Source organism: Physeter macrocephalus, chromosome 18 (genome assembly GCF_002837175.3).
Source record: "Physeter macrocephalus isolate SW-GA chromosome 18, ASM283717v5, whole genome shotgun sequence".
NCBI classification, from domain to species: Eukaryota; Metazoa; Chordata; class Mammalia; order Artiodactyla; family Physeteridae; genus Physeter; species Physeter macrocephalus.
This window is the reverse complement of record NC_041231.1, coordinates 11,884,066-11,898,072: the sequence shown is the minus strand read 5'-3', so window position 1 is coordinate 11,898,072 and position 14,007 is coordinate 11,884,066. Positions and strand designations below refer to the sequence as shown.

At 39.4% G+C, this 14,007-nt stretch overlaps 1 protein-coding gene across 7 annotated transcripts in view; it reads right to left on the bottom strand.

Moving 5' to 3' along the window:
- Positions 1-14,007, bottom strand: part of RAD18 (RAD18 E3 ubiquitin protein ligase) — a 106,827-nt gene that overhangs the window by 74,799 nt on the left and 18,021 nt on the right. For 6 of the 7 annotated variants that reach the window (XM_024124124.2, XM_024124119.2, XM_024124121.2 and 3 more), the window contains 2 exons: positions 6,709-6,770; positions 5,225-5,295 (listed from right to left, as the gene is read on the bottom strand). In XM_024124124.2, coding sequence (XP_023979892.1) covers positions 5,225-5,295; positions 6,709-6,770 — 133 coding nt within the window. Of the gene's footprint in view, positions 1-5,224; positions 5,296-6,708; positions 6,771-14,007 lie in introns of those variants that run through there. The other variant, XM_028479867.2, reaches the window with a different exon arrangement.

Below are 14,007 nucleotides of genomic sequence, written 5' to 3'. Positions count from 1 at the left end.
TTTAAGGAAGGTGATGTGTACCTGAGGGTCATTATACCATTTTCTCTATTTTTATATATATTTGAACTTTTCCACAATAAAAAGTTTGAAAGTCAATAAATAAAAGCTACAGTGGGAGAAAGGTTAAAAAAAAATTCAGGATCTTCATCTTTGCGAGGAAAGAGAAATAAAGTAAAAGTAGAGAACCGCAATCATTAAGTCTCTTTTTCTTCTAGGATGTGGATTTGGTACAAAGAAGCTTCTAAGAAAAGCTTTCATCTCATTATGACAAAGTAAAAGACACACGCTCCAACTAATGGATAAAACTGTCACTGATAAATCACTTCCATGCTGCTACACAAGTATACCTTTTCAGCTAAGTGTCTACCCTAGCGATAACTCCTTTTTGCTTTTATTCACAATTCAGATGAATTTTAGTCTTCCAATTTGATCTCTTACTTCAACACATGCCAATAAAGAACGTGGCAGACAGTTGCACAACTGCAATAATAAAATTATGCCCCATGCTAAAATTAAAATTCATTAGCTTCTTCAGGTGCCTGCTAATCTCAGCAGTGTAAATCTAATAGAGAACAAAATAGTTTCTGTCCTCATGAAGTTTACACTACAGTAAGGGAAGAGAAAATAGACACCCACAACATATGTGAAAATTACTATGAAAAAAAAGGAAGCCGATGAAGCCATGAATTAGGAGAGGATAAGCTTGATACTCTTTACAGGATGGTCCCAGAAGACTTCACTGATAAGATGCCTATGAAAAACACAGCCCAAGAAAGTAGAGGATTAAACTGTGTGGACACCTAGGGAAACACTTTCACTTAGAAATAACAGTAAGCACAGAGTCTCTAAGGTCAGAGTGTGACTAACATGTTTGAAAAACAGGGAGAAGGCCAGTGTGACTGGAGTTAATTGACCTGGGGGAGAGAAGCAGGCAAGGAAGTCAGGGAGCCTACTCTGCAGGGCGCAGAGGACTGCCATCAAGACGACTTGGGGTTCTGTTCCAAATGAGATAGGAAACCACATCTGAACGACATGCAGTATGACCTACTTTTTATTTTCAAGGATCGCTTTGGTTGCTGCCCTCAGAAGGACTGTAAGAGGACAAAAGCAGAGGTAAGAAGACCACTAAGAAGTAATCACCGTATCTGGGCTGACGCTGGCTTGAACAGGATAGTATTGGCATGGTGAGGGAAAGTTGTCAGATCCTGGAAGGAGAGCAGAGATAGAACCAACGGGATTTACTGATGGAATGACAGACTAAGTGTGAAAGAGAGGGGTCAAGGGTGACCCCAAGGTTTTCTGGCCTTGAGGGAGAGAGGTGGGAGCTGCCATCTACTGAGATGAGGGAGACTGTGGGAGCAGGAGATTGGGAGTGGGGCCTGGGGGGCAGCAGAGGGAATCAGTTTAGTTCTGGTTTTAAGGGGTCCAAGCAGAGGTGTGAGATAAACAGTTGGATATGTGACGCTGATGTCCTGGAGAGAGACCTAGTTGATATATAAATCTGGAAGCCATGAACGTACAACTGGTATTTAAAACCATGAGACTGTTTACGGCAATTCACATACCTTAAAAATGAGCTGTGTGAATTCCAAAATTGATACTCAGATTGAATTGCTAATTTTCCCTTTACTTACCATCACTCCTATATATTAAAGTGAGTTGGCATTATAACGCCTAACAGCATTCCTCACAGACATTCAAATTGGATGAATTATGGACTTTCAGAATAACTGTGACAATAAAATACAGGAAAATCTTGCCCATTTGTTAACTATACAATAACTTTACCTCTTCAGAATGTGGCTAAGGATCAAAAGTGAAAACAGGCCTCTGCGTAGACATGGGCAGTCATAAAATCCATGCAATCAAGTCCATGGACTTTGGCAACTAGTAAATGTCCCTGCAAATATTTGTTCTAATCCGGAACATGCAAACGGCAGTCTAGGCCCATTTTGGTCAAACAGGCAGAGGCCCACCAAAGCACAAGGTCTCATTAGCTCCTTAGGGCACACAAAGAGGTATAACAAGGCAACACAATATAAATAGATAAAATATATAGATAGTAATGATAGGAACCTTTTCTTAGGTTCCTTTGTTCCATATACAGTACTATGCTATATACCTTTTAATATATCTCTTCATTTTTAATCCTTACAACTCCTCAAAGTGTCAACAATATTATTCCCATTTTTCAGATGTGGAATAGAAGCCGAAAGGATTAATATCTTGATCACACTCATATCAAAACTAGTAGGGTCAAGACTGGAACCTAATTCTGCCTGAATCCAAACCCAGTATGCTTTAAACTATACCATAAGGAAAGGTGAAATTATACTCTATATACTCTTGTGAGATGCTAAGGGAATTATCCATTATCATCTGTTTAAATTTATTTATTTATTCATTCATTCATTCATTCATTCATTCATTGGCTGCATTGGGTCTTCGTTGCTGCATGAGGGCTTTCTCTAGTTGCGGCGAGAGGGGGCTACACTTCGTTGTGGTGCACAGGCTTCTCGTTTCAGTGGCTCCTCCTGTTGCGGAACACGGACTCCAGGCACACGGGCTTCAGTAGTTGTGGCACGTGGGCCCAGTAGTTGTGGCTCGCGGGCTCTAGAGCACAGGCTCAGTAGTTGTGGCTCAAGGGCTTAGTTGCTCCGCGGCATGTGGGATCTTCCTGGACCAGGGCTCGAACCCGTGTCCCCTGCACTGGCAGGCAGATTCTTAACCACTGTGCCACCAGGGATGTCCCTGTTTAAATTTTTAAACTTGGAATAAGTACCTAGAGAAAAATTCATACCTTGATGGTGGATAAACCAAAGCAATAAATAATGCTCTATACTCTCAATTTGTAAAAAAAATGTAATATACATGTAGACTGGCTGCTATGCAAAAATACAAAAACAACATTTTCTTGCTTAGGTCAAGAATGATGTTCCAGGGACTTCTTTGGTGACACAGTGGTCAAGAATCCGCCTGCCAATGCAGGGACACGGGTTCAAGTCCTGGTCCAGGAAGATCCCACATGCCACGGAGCAACTAAGCCCGTGCGCCACAACTACCGAGGCTGTGCTCTAGAGCCCGCACCGCATGCCTAGAGCCCATGCTCTGCAACAACAGAAGCCACCACAGTAAAAAGCCCGCACACTGTAACGAAGAGTAGGCCCTGCCCACCGCAAGTAGAGAAAGCCCGCACACAGCAACGAAGACCCAACGTAGCCAAAAATAAATAAATAAATAAATAAATTCACTTTTTTTAAAAAAAAAGAATGATGTTCCACTTGGACAACAGTATTCTAAATAAATTTTGTTCAATACAACAGTTTCTTAAGAACATTATTTTAAATAAAAATGAGTCAAGGGAAAAAACAAAATAAAACACTTGTTTCCTGAAAATAAAAGGCAAAAATTAGAAGAAAATGTAAGATCTGCATGTCAGCCTTGTGCCTGAAAACCTCTGGAATTATTTCCAATACGCTTCTGTTATTCAGTTTAGAATATTAAATTTTAAAAATCATAATATCATAGAATGGCAATGACAGATGGGAAGCACAGGAAGAAATAAAATTAACAAACAATATAAATAAATTACATTTTACTCATAAAATTAAACTTCCTCCCTCACTGATCTTAAACCAAATTTCGAACAAGTAATGAAACCAATTACGTTGAATTTCATCCTTACTAATTTTGCAAATGAAGTACCACAGCACTTTAGATATGACAAATGTCCAAGAAATGTTCCCCATAAAGCAATTCCAAGAAGGCAAACAGAGGGAGAAACGAACATAAAATCCGTCCCAAATCTACAAAGAATGCTTCCTATGCTGCCACGCCCACTACAAAGAATATTTAAATAGCCTATTTCTTTGGGGAGGGAGGAGAGAAGGAGAGAGTGCAATCATTCCAAGGCCTCCCTTTAAGTTACCAAAGGGTCTATGAACCCAAAGATGCTGATCATTTATCTTCAACAAACAGATGCTGTTCTTCGTAACAGTCCCTTTTTCCTAGCAGGGAGGCTGTTATGCTTTCATTATCAGCTGAGAAAAAAATAAGCCATGAGATACAATTTTCCTGCCTCAGAGAAAAGCAAACAGCCGATCAATTCCTTTCTAAATACATGTCTCCATCTTTTCTTATCAACTTCAATATCTAACTGGTGAAGGACTTGAAGATAAGAAAAGCAATCACTTTAATTATGAGCACCAGAGAATCTCAGAGTGTCTTAATCTAGGAAAGTATACCACCTTCTTATGACTCTGCCTAGGAAAATAACCAACCAGCTGATTTCTAAAATGCCTTACTAGGCGAGTTCAGAGTACTAAATCTGATCATTTTTAGTATGCAAACCAATGAAAAAATGTGCAATTCTACTGGAAGAAATCTCTTTACATTTTTAGAAGTAATGTAATGAACCTCCAAGAATGTCCCAACAAGCTTGGAATTCATGTACTTAAGTATGTGGGCACCTAACCGTTAACTAAACACGGTATGTTTCTAAAAAAAACTCCTGCTTGGCTTGCATGTAAAACTAAAAATAATTCAAGATATTGTCTGATAAAACATGCCTTTTTAAATCCCTCTGGGTGAGCACTGACCATCACCAACATACATTTGACAGTTAAGAAGTAAAGCTACACTTTATAAAGCACCAGCAATTACACATTTCACGTTACACATCATTTTATACGTGCTGAGCAAATCAGATTAAGAATTAATGGATTAATATATGACACAGAAACCATTATACATATATGTGTGTACACATACACATGCATATGCTACCCAGCTCTGTCCACTGAGAGGGTTTAGAAGCAATGACACCCCAGTAACAATGAGCATACCCAGCTCCAGATCCCGATTTCTAAATGCCATTCTCCAATAAAAGGAACCAGGGCTCCTTGGGAAAATGGTTGATTCTAATGCTGGGGCAGGGAAAATAAAAGATAAAGCTGAAGTATTTCTGAAATACTCAAAAGTAAGTGCCCAAATCTACATTTTAACCCTTGTTTTTCATAACAGGAGACTTGCTGTTAGGTAAAGGAAGAAAATCCTATTATGATTAGATTGTCCGTATGTGATTAATGACTGTTGTTGCATCCCTTCTTTTACCCCCAATTATGCAGCCCTGCATTCCCTAATCCCGAAAAGTGCACAGAGTAAAGGGGCGGACACATATAAAAGGCAAAAGCAGTTAGGGATTAGTCACAAAAGTAAATCATACCGTGCAAAATTCAAGCTTTTTACCAGTTCATCTAATACGCGGTTATTTTTCAGGTCTGGCTCTGTGACTGTCTAGAAAAGAAAAACAACAGATAGAAGATGGTCAGAAACAATAATCAACTTGTCATAATCCTGTTTTTGAAAATGTGTGTCTCATCCTCCTGAGATTCCCCATCCCACTAAGTCTTCCAGGAAAACCTCAAAATAAAGTTCATTCATCTCATACTAATACAGAATTTTAAAACAGTGAATCACTATCTGCTGACTGGAAGTCTGATTTAAAACTCTCCAAAGCAGCTGGTAAAAACACATGTACTCTGTACTAAGATAAAACCTAATATGAGCAAGAATCCTTCTTCAAAATGCCAGCACTCAGCTTTCCCAAAAAGTTCTTCTGAAAAGAAGAACAGAGATGCTCTTTTAAAGTAATAACACGGGAGACTTAGGTGCTCAAAGAGACTTTTTTCAAAAACAAGATTGGTGTTCAAGAATGCAAGAGGGGGCTTCCCTGGTGGCGCAGTGGTTGCGCGTCCGCCTGCCGATGCAGGGGAACCGGGTTCGCGCCCCGGTCTGGGAGGATCCCACATGCCGCGGAGCGGCTGGGCCCGTGAGCCATGGCCGCTGAGCCTGCGCGTCCGGAGTCTGTGCTCCGCAACGGGAGAGGCCACAACAGAGGGAGGCCCGCATACCACAAAAAAAAAAAAAAAAAAAAAGAATGCAAGAGGAAAACGATAAACCCAGTAGCTATCTAGCATAAATGGCATACACTTTATCTCTGTGATGATACCATCTTGATGACAGCAGCACCCCTAGTTGGAAAGAGCTTAGACTTGGGATCCAAACAAGCTCAGTGACATCCTGACACCATGTACCTACCAGGGGCACCAAACTAGAACCCAAACCCTTTAATTAGCCCCAGTGTCCTTTCTATCAGACCTTACTATCTCTTTTTCTTCTTTCTTTATTCCTACTTATGTCTACATTCCCTTTTTACATACCTTTTCACCTATTTCCACTACATAAAATGCTTCAGAAACTTTAACAAATTTCTTGGTGTTTTCCCTGAAGGTCTAGTTTGGGAAAGAGGTAAGGGCCCAGTTAAGCTGAATCTTTGCCTTCTGCACAAATACTTAAACATCAATCCTTTGCAAATAAATGATCCTACCATCAGATTTTCTACCCAAGTTGAGAAATTATAAAAAGTGAGGAGCCATAAACCACAGTTCATAATATTTAAAGTGTGCTATGTCCTGATCTTAAAATTAGTATTTTCTTCCTAAAATACATTTAGGTTATCAGAAATCTTTATGAAAAGTTGAACAAAGCCCAGTTCTCCATATATGTATTTTATAAGTCCTTTCTGAAACTGCCTTTGATATAGCTTAATTCAATAATTATACATCTTCCCATGGGCTTTTGTGTATACATGAAGCAGAAATATCCACACCACTTAGTTTAAAGAAAAAAAAGAAAAGAAAAACTCACCACACAGCAAGTTGGACATTGTGTTTTATAGGACAGAAATTTTCTTATACAAAGAGAACAGTCTGCAAAAACACAAATGCAACATAATAAATTACTTAAGCTGTATAAGACTATTGGATTCTGACTTCTAACAAAACCTGACTTAAACCCTAGAATACTTCCATCATCTAAGGTACATCATTATAATCTCAAAATTCTAGTACCTCTATCTCTACACATTTGCAAATATGATTAAACAGCATTTTTAGAAAAGGGAAACATATCAAATAATAATAATTATGAGTCCCTAGCATATCACAACTCTATAAGCAACATGTATCACTCTCTGTATCTTCCATCTGTAAAATGAAGGAAACATACACGTAAGACCTAGGATGAATTTGTATAAACATGTCAGATACCTCCACTACCTAACATTCTAAAATATAAATTTTGAAATAAGATCTATACATATGTTAAGAAATAATATATACCTGGATTATCAAATTAGGGATTTCTACAGCCTAACTCTGTAAATGATATCCTTCATCCCACACTTTACAAATACTTTTGTGGCAGGCACTAAGGAAAGAGGGAAGATTCTTGACCTCTAGGAGTTAAAAAAGCGTGAGGCAATTACAGTACAATTCAGTGTATTAAGGACAATGTATTAAGTCTTAACAATTTAAGTGGAAATTGGCATGAACTAATTCTTCACACCCAAGGCAGCATAAAATGATCTCCCAAAATGTGACTAATACAATCGTACCTTACTGGTATCATTTGCTATTGGCACAAATTCACCTTAGTGAAGGGGCCTCATTAAAGGATTCAGTTTAGTTAAGGAGAAGGAGACAGTATGATTTCGGATACAGACATTCTGGAAGTGAACAAGTCATGCCAGCCTCAGTAAGAGCACCCAGGAACAATGAAACACATTATGAAAAAGAAAAATCAGGCAACAAGTGAAGTTCTTTGGGGAAGCAAAGACAAATAAACGAGGACTTCCAGTTTGGCACATAAGGAGCTTGGAAGTCATCACTCCATCTAATAACACGTAAAAAGCTGAACAAACTAAAAAAATCAATAACTCTTCTTAGATCCATCAGAGAAGTGACCTTATGAGGCAAACTGCTGCCTCCAAAACTGAAGAGACAGACAGGATGGATACAAAGAAATACAACTTACTAGAGCAGAAACTTCCATGGGAACCAGAGAAAGAGGTTCTGCTGGAACCACTGTTGGCATAGGAAAATCTGAACTGTAATTGACAAATTGCTGGAGGCTCAGGGTGGACAAGTCTGAGAGTTAAAAACTCAGTGGGGACCCAGACATTGGGGAGGGGAGGCCTGACAGTTACGTGAGTTCTTGCTCCAAGCATTCTACCAGGTTCTCACAGTGACTATCAGAAAAAAAATTCCCTAGTTCTTCTGCAGGGAGAGGAGGAAAAGTAAATCATTTTGAAATACATGAGAGCACGAGAGCACTCTGTTCTTCTTAACAAGGCCTAACTTCAAGAGAAACAGTTTTACTGGAGCCTATTCTATTGGGCTATTACCAGAACCCAGCTAACCTGGGGGACGGGAAATAACCAACTCCAGCTACCTCTAGCCATCCTGTCCCACCTAAGGGGGTAAAAAATTGAGAACCACTTGTGAAGTTCACAGTCCAGGGCACAGGCTCACTAAGAAACAGACATAATAGTAGGAATACAGAATGCTACCCAGCGCCCCCCCAATCTCATGACACATTACTACAGGCCTATTTACTATGCTTGCTTTTACCCAGTACATCATGTCCCACTATTAGGAAAAAATTATAAGGCATACTAAAAGGCAAAAAACACAGTTTGAAGAAACTGCAAGCATCATCAGCATAGTTAGATATGGCAGGAATGTTGGAATTATCAGACCAGAAACTTAAAACAACTATGATTAAGATGCTAAGGGCTCTACTGGACAAAGTAGACAACATACAAGAAGAAATAGGTAATGTATACAGAGAGGTGAAAATTCTAAGGACGAATCAAAAAAAGAAATGCTAGAGATGAGAAACTGTAGAAGAAATGAAGAATGTCTTTCATGTGCTCATTAGTAGACAGGACACAGCTGAGGGAAAAAAATCACTGCACTTGAGGATATCTCAATAAAATCTTCCAAAACTGTAAAGCAAAAAGAAAAAAGACTGGAAAAAATAAAAACCCCACAGAACAATATTCAAGAACATTTTGTAGCAAGACAACTATAAAAGGTGTAGCATACACGTAATAGCAATACCAGAAACAGAAGAAAAAGAGAAAGAAAGCAAGAAATATTTGAAGCACTAATGACTGAGAATTTCCCTCAGATTGTCAGACACCAAACCACAGATCCAAGCAGCTAAAAGAACACCAAGCAGGAAAAATGCCAAAAACCCCACAACTTGGTATATCACATTCAAACTGTGGAAAATCAAAAAAAAAGAAAAATCTTGGAAAAAGCCAGAGGGGAAAAAACACGTTACTTACAGATGAGCAAAGATAAGAATTAAATCTGATTTCTCAGTAACCATGCAAGCAGGAGAGAAAAAACGCACCAACCTAGAATTTTATATTCTGCAAAATGATCCCTCAAAAGTGAAAGAGAAATAAAGACTTTCTCAGACAAACAATAATTAAGGAAATGTGCTCCCAGTAGACTGACATTGCCAGAAATGTTAAAAAAAAGAAGTTCTTCAGAGAAAAGAAAAATAATATAAGCCAGACACTTGGATCCACATACAGAAAAGAAGAGCAATTCTAGAAGGAATAAGTACAGGTAAAATTAAAACCTTTTTTTCTTATTCTTAATTGATGTAACAGACAATAGTTTGTTCAAAATAATAATAGCAGCAAATTAGATTATTTATGCTTATGTAAATATACATATGCTTATGTGTAAGTAAAATGAATGATAGCAGTGATACAAAGGACTGGAGGGAGGAATTAGGTGTCTTAGCTCTGCCTGCCGTAAAAAATACCACAGACTGGTTGCTTAAACAACAGAAACTTCTTTTCTCACAGTTCTGGAAGCTAGAAGTTCAAGATCAAGGTGCCAGTATCATAGGTTTGTGGTGAGGACTCTCTTTCTGGCTTATAAACAGCTGCCTACTCACTGTGTCCTGTTATGGCCAGAGAAGAAAGAACAAGCTTTCTACAGCCCTTCTATTTTTTTTATTTTTCTACATCTCTTCTTATAAGGGCACTAATCCCACCATCAGGGGCATCTCCCAAAGGCACCACCTCCAAATACCATCAAACTGGGGCTGAGGGCTTATGAATTCTGGGGTGGGGGGGGCGACACTTCAGTCCATAGCATTTCACCCCTTGCCCCCCAAATCCATATCCTTCTCACATGCAAAGCACATTCTCCCCATCCCACCAATCCCAAAAGTCGTAATTCATCCCAACATCAACTCTAAAGTCTGAAGTCCAAACTGTCATCTAAATATCACCTAAATCAGATGCGGATGAGACCTGAAATATGATTCATCCTGAGGCAAAATTCCTCTCTAGACTCATTCTCTTGACTATCAATGTTATTCTCTCCACAGTATATAAAGTCTCCTGAGTGATACTGTAAGTCAAGAATTCCCAAACCTGGCTGCTCATCTGAGTCACCTGGGGAGATTATTCTTGGCTTTAGTTTAGTTGCCAGGCTCTATCCCTGGTCATACCGATTCAATGGATTTTGTTCAGTAAATCACATCCATAATATGTGATTCTGATTGAACAACAATTATTTTTTTAAATTAATATGTTTTTTTTACTAGGTTGAACCATATGAAACTTTTGGTAAGTCAAAAAAGGACAAATATTGGCAATTTCATTCGATTTAACATAACATTGTGCACTTACCGTGCACTCTGTTTTAAGCATGTTAGCTGTATTAACACTTTCCATCCGTACAGCAACCCTGAAGTCGGTACTATGAGTCCCACTTTACAAGAAGGAAAATGCAGCATACAGCTTAACCAACTTGCCCAAGATCATGGAATTAATAGGTGGCAAAGGCACGTACCAGAGTCCGAGCTTTTAACATATTTCTAACTAATTATTTAAAATATTTATAATTTGCTTATAAGATGCACTTATCATATATACCTATGTAATACCAATATGTACTTAATTAATAGGATCACTTGTATCAGAGTATTTAAAATGAGGCTACTGCTTTCTCTTCTGCATAATCTTATACGTGTTTTCTTTCTAAACATGGAGAACCAGACACTAGCCCAAAGTGGATCAAGCCCTTGGCTTAATTTCAACCTACCAGTCTACTACCAAATATGTACTGGTGAACTGCAGACCAGCAAAATTTATTCTCTAGTGAGCAACCATGATATTTCAATCAAAGTAGAGCAGTTGAAGAACTTTGAACCGTGTATTCCTAGCTGGCTTTATTTAAATCACCTGTGAAGTTTGTTTTTCCACCCAGAAGCCCAACTATGAGCCATGTGTATAGGGTGGGGGAGGGAAGAATAAAGCAATGAAATAAAGGGTAGTTTCAAAGAAACAAGTAAGCCTGGGGAAGGAGGTATTTCTAATCTCAAACAGGATGCAGCCATCTGCTGGCTTTCATATATCAGAAGAGCATAGCATCCTGACAGTAAAAAGCAAGTTTCTAAAACTTAAACCAATCCATTCTGCATGTGATCGTAAGGATTTTATGAGAAAATGAACCATCTCAAAATTAATTCTAAATTGTCCAATTAAAAAAAGAAAATCCAGTTCCAAGTTTGAAAGGTATAAGAGACGCTTTCAAAGGATCCTTTCAAAGTTGAGAAAGCTGGCCTCTGCCTCCAAGTCCAGTGTTAAGTGACCAGTTAGCTGATAAGAGAATAACACCCCTCCGACTAACAACCAGCACTCCAGCATCTCCATAAGAGCAGTTCTGCATAGCTATATGTCCCTCCTGTATGTGTAACTATCTCTTTTCTCCCGTCTTGCTTCACAGTGCTGCCTCATAAGAATGATAAAGAAGAATAACACTGACTATTTGCCTAAAAGAATCTTACATTGCCTCTTAATTTAGAAAAAGTCAGTAAACGGAACATTTCACATTTCACTTTTTTTTTTTAGTAAAATTAAATTGCTTTTTTTGGGGCTGTGTTGGGTCTTTGTTGCTGTGCATGGGCTTTCTCTAGTTGCGGGGAGCTGGGGCTACTCTTCATTGCAGTGCACAGGCTTCTCATTGCGGTGGCTTCTCTAGTTGTGGAGCACGGGCTCTAGGCATGTAGGCTCAGTAGTTGTGGCACACGGGCTGAGCTGCTCCGCAGCACGTGGGATCTTCCCAGACCGGGGCTCGAACCCGTGTCCCCTGCATTGGCAGGCGGATTCTTAACCACTGCGCTACCAGGGAAGCCCTAAATTGCTTTTTATTACAACACAAGCCTCAATTAATTTTGTGAGTCAAAAATCTACAAAAGAAAAAGAAAAATGACTGCTGGTCCATCTTTAAAATAGTGGTAATTTAACAGTGCCTAAAAGCCAATGATTTCACCTAGCAGTAAATATTTTGAGCATCTTCCATTATCAAGTCAGAAAAACTGCAAGGGCAAAGTAAATTGGCACTTAAGCAGATCAATCTATTAGTGAGAACAGTCTCACTTAATGGTGTTTTATGGATTGGAGTAAGTCCAGGCCCTCTCCCCCAAATGTACTCTTTAATAGCATGAATTTGGATCAATTTAACTGTCCTGCATTCTGCCACTGCACCCCATGCAAACCTTAATAGCAGCAGATATGCAAATGCAGTGTTCATTACCTACACCCAAAAAGCTAACATAGGAAAACCGAATAAAGGAATTTAAAATGACAAATCCTGAAATGTTTAAGGAAAGGAACAGCAAAGTGGCTACGATTCTGGGTCACCAATTCTAGTCATTCCAGGATGATAGCAGAACATGATAGTTAAGTCTGGCTTCTACTAAGCTCTGGGGGCTTTTGTGTCATTAAAACAATTACAGACCCAGAGCAACTTTTAGTCTTGAGGGAACCTGTGACAACTGATGATTAGTAGAAAATGCCTATTGAGTCATGACAGGTAGAGTATGAAAAATAAGTGCTCATAAAATAAATTATCATTATTGGAAGTATTCTCCACTGAATTCCTCTTAAAGAATGATATCAGGGGCTTCCCTGGTGGCGCAGTGGTTGCGCGTCCGCCTGCCGATGCAGGGGAACCGGGTTCGCGCCCCGGTCCGGGAGGATCCCACGTGCCGCGGAGCGGCTGGGCCCGTGAGCCATGGCCGCAGAGCCTGTGCTCCGCAACGGGAGAGGCCGCGGCAGAGGGAGGCCCGCATACCACAAAAAAAAAAAAAAAAAAAAAAAAAAGAATGATATCAGTGACAACTGTATGTGAGAAAGAAACATGAAAAAAAAGAAGAATGAAAGTAAAGATTAATTTTTCAGCTGAGTTCACTGAATTCATAAAAAGTCAAGTCTTTCTTCCCTAAAATGACAAAATATAGAGAGTAGACTTCCATCTCTGTCCACGAGAAAGTAACCAATATCCAGAATTACCCTCCTTCTGTAAACAACTAAAATACCAGGGGAAAATATAAAACAACTCTTTCTCTAAATTTTCAGACTTTGGACCACAGCGCAGGGAGGAAAGCCAAAAGCCCATCAGTCTTGCTAGTTGAAGAAACAAAGATCAGAGTTCAGGGCAATCCAGGTAGCTAGAATTTGTAAGGCAGAGTACCAGAAAGAAAGATGCTACATACAGAAAGACCTCCAGAAATATGACTACAAATCCATTCGATTCTATGACTGAACGCAAATCTGCACATACACGGGCGTGAAAATCCATAAGGCCAAACAGAGATCAACTTCCAGGGAGAGAACAATAACTGGAGAGGTAACAAAGCGCCAAGAGTTCATTAAATTTCTAGCAGGCAGGTTGGAGGAACCTCACTAAATGCATGGGCATTGAGTAGACACCCCAGAACGTCATACCTTAGTATATGAATAAATTAGCCATAGAGAGTGGGTGATGTCAGCAAGATGGCAGAACAGGAAGCCAGACCCTGCTTTTCCCATGGAAACACAAATCAACAACAATACATAAACCAATTTCCTTTGTGAGAAATCCAGATACTAGTTAAGATGTTCCTATACCCCAAGGCAAGCACAAAACCAGCCATATCAAAGCCAGTAGAAAATTTGTGGCCCTCACTTGCCAGAGTTCCTACGCCTAGCTCAGCACCACATAATCAGAAAGACACTCCCAACTCCAGGGGAGGGAGCAAGAGAAGACTGAAACACATATGAAATGTTCAGACTTTTCAAGCGGCTGCCCC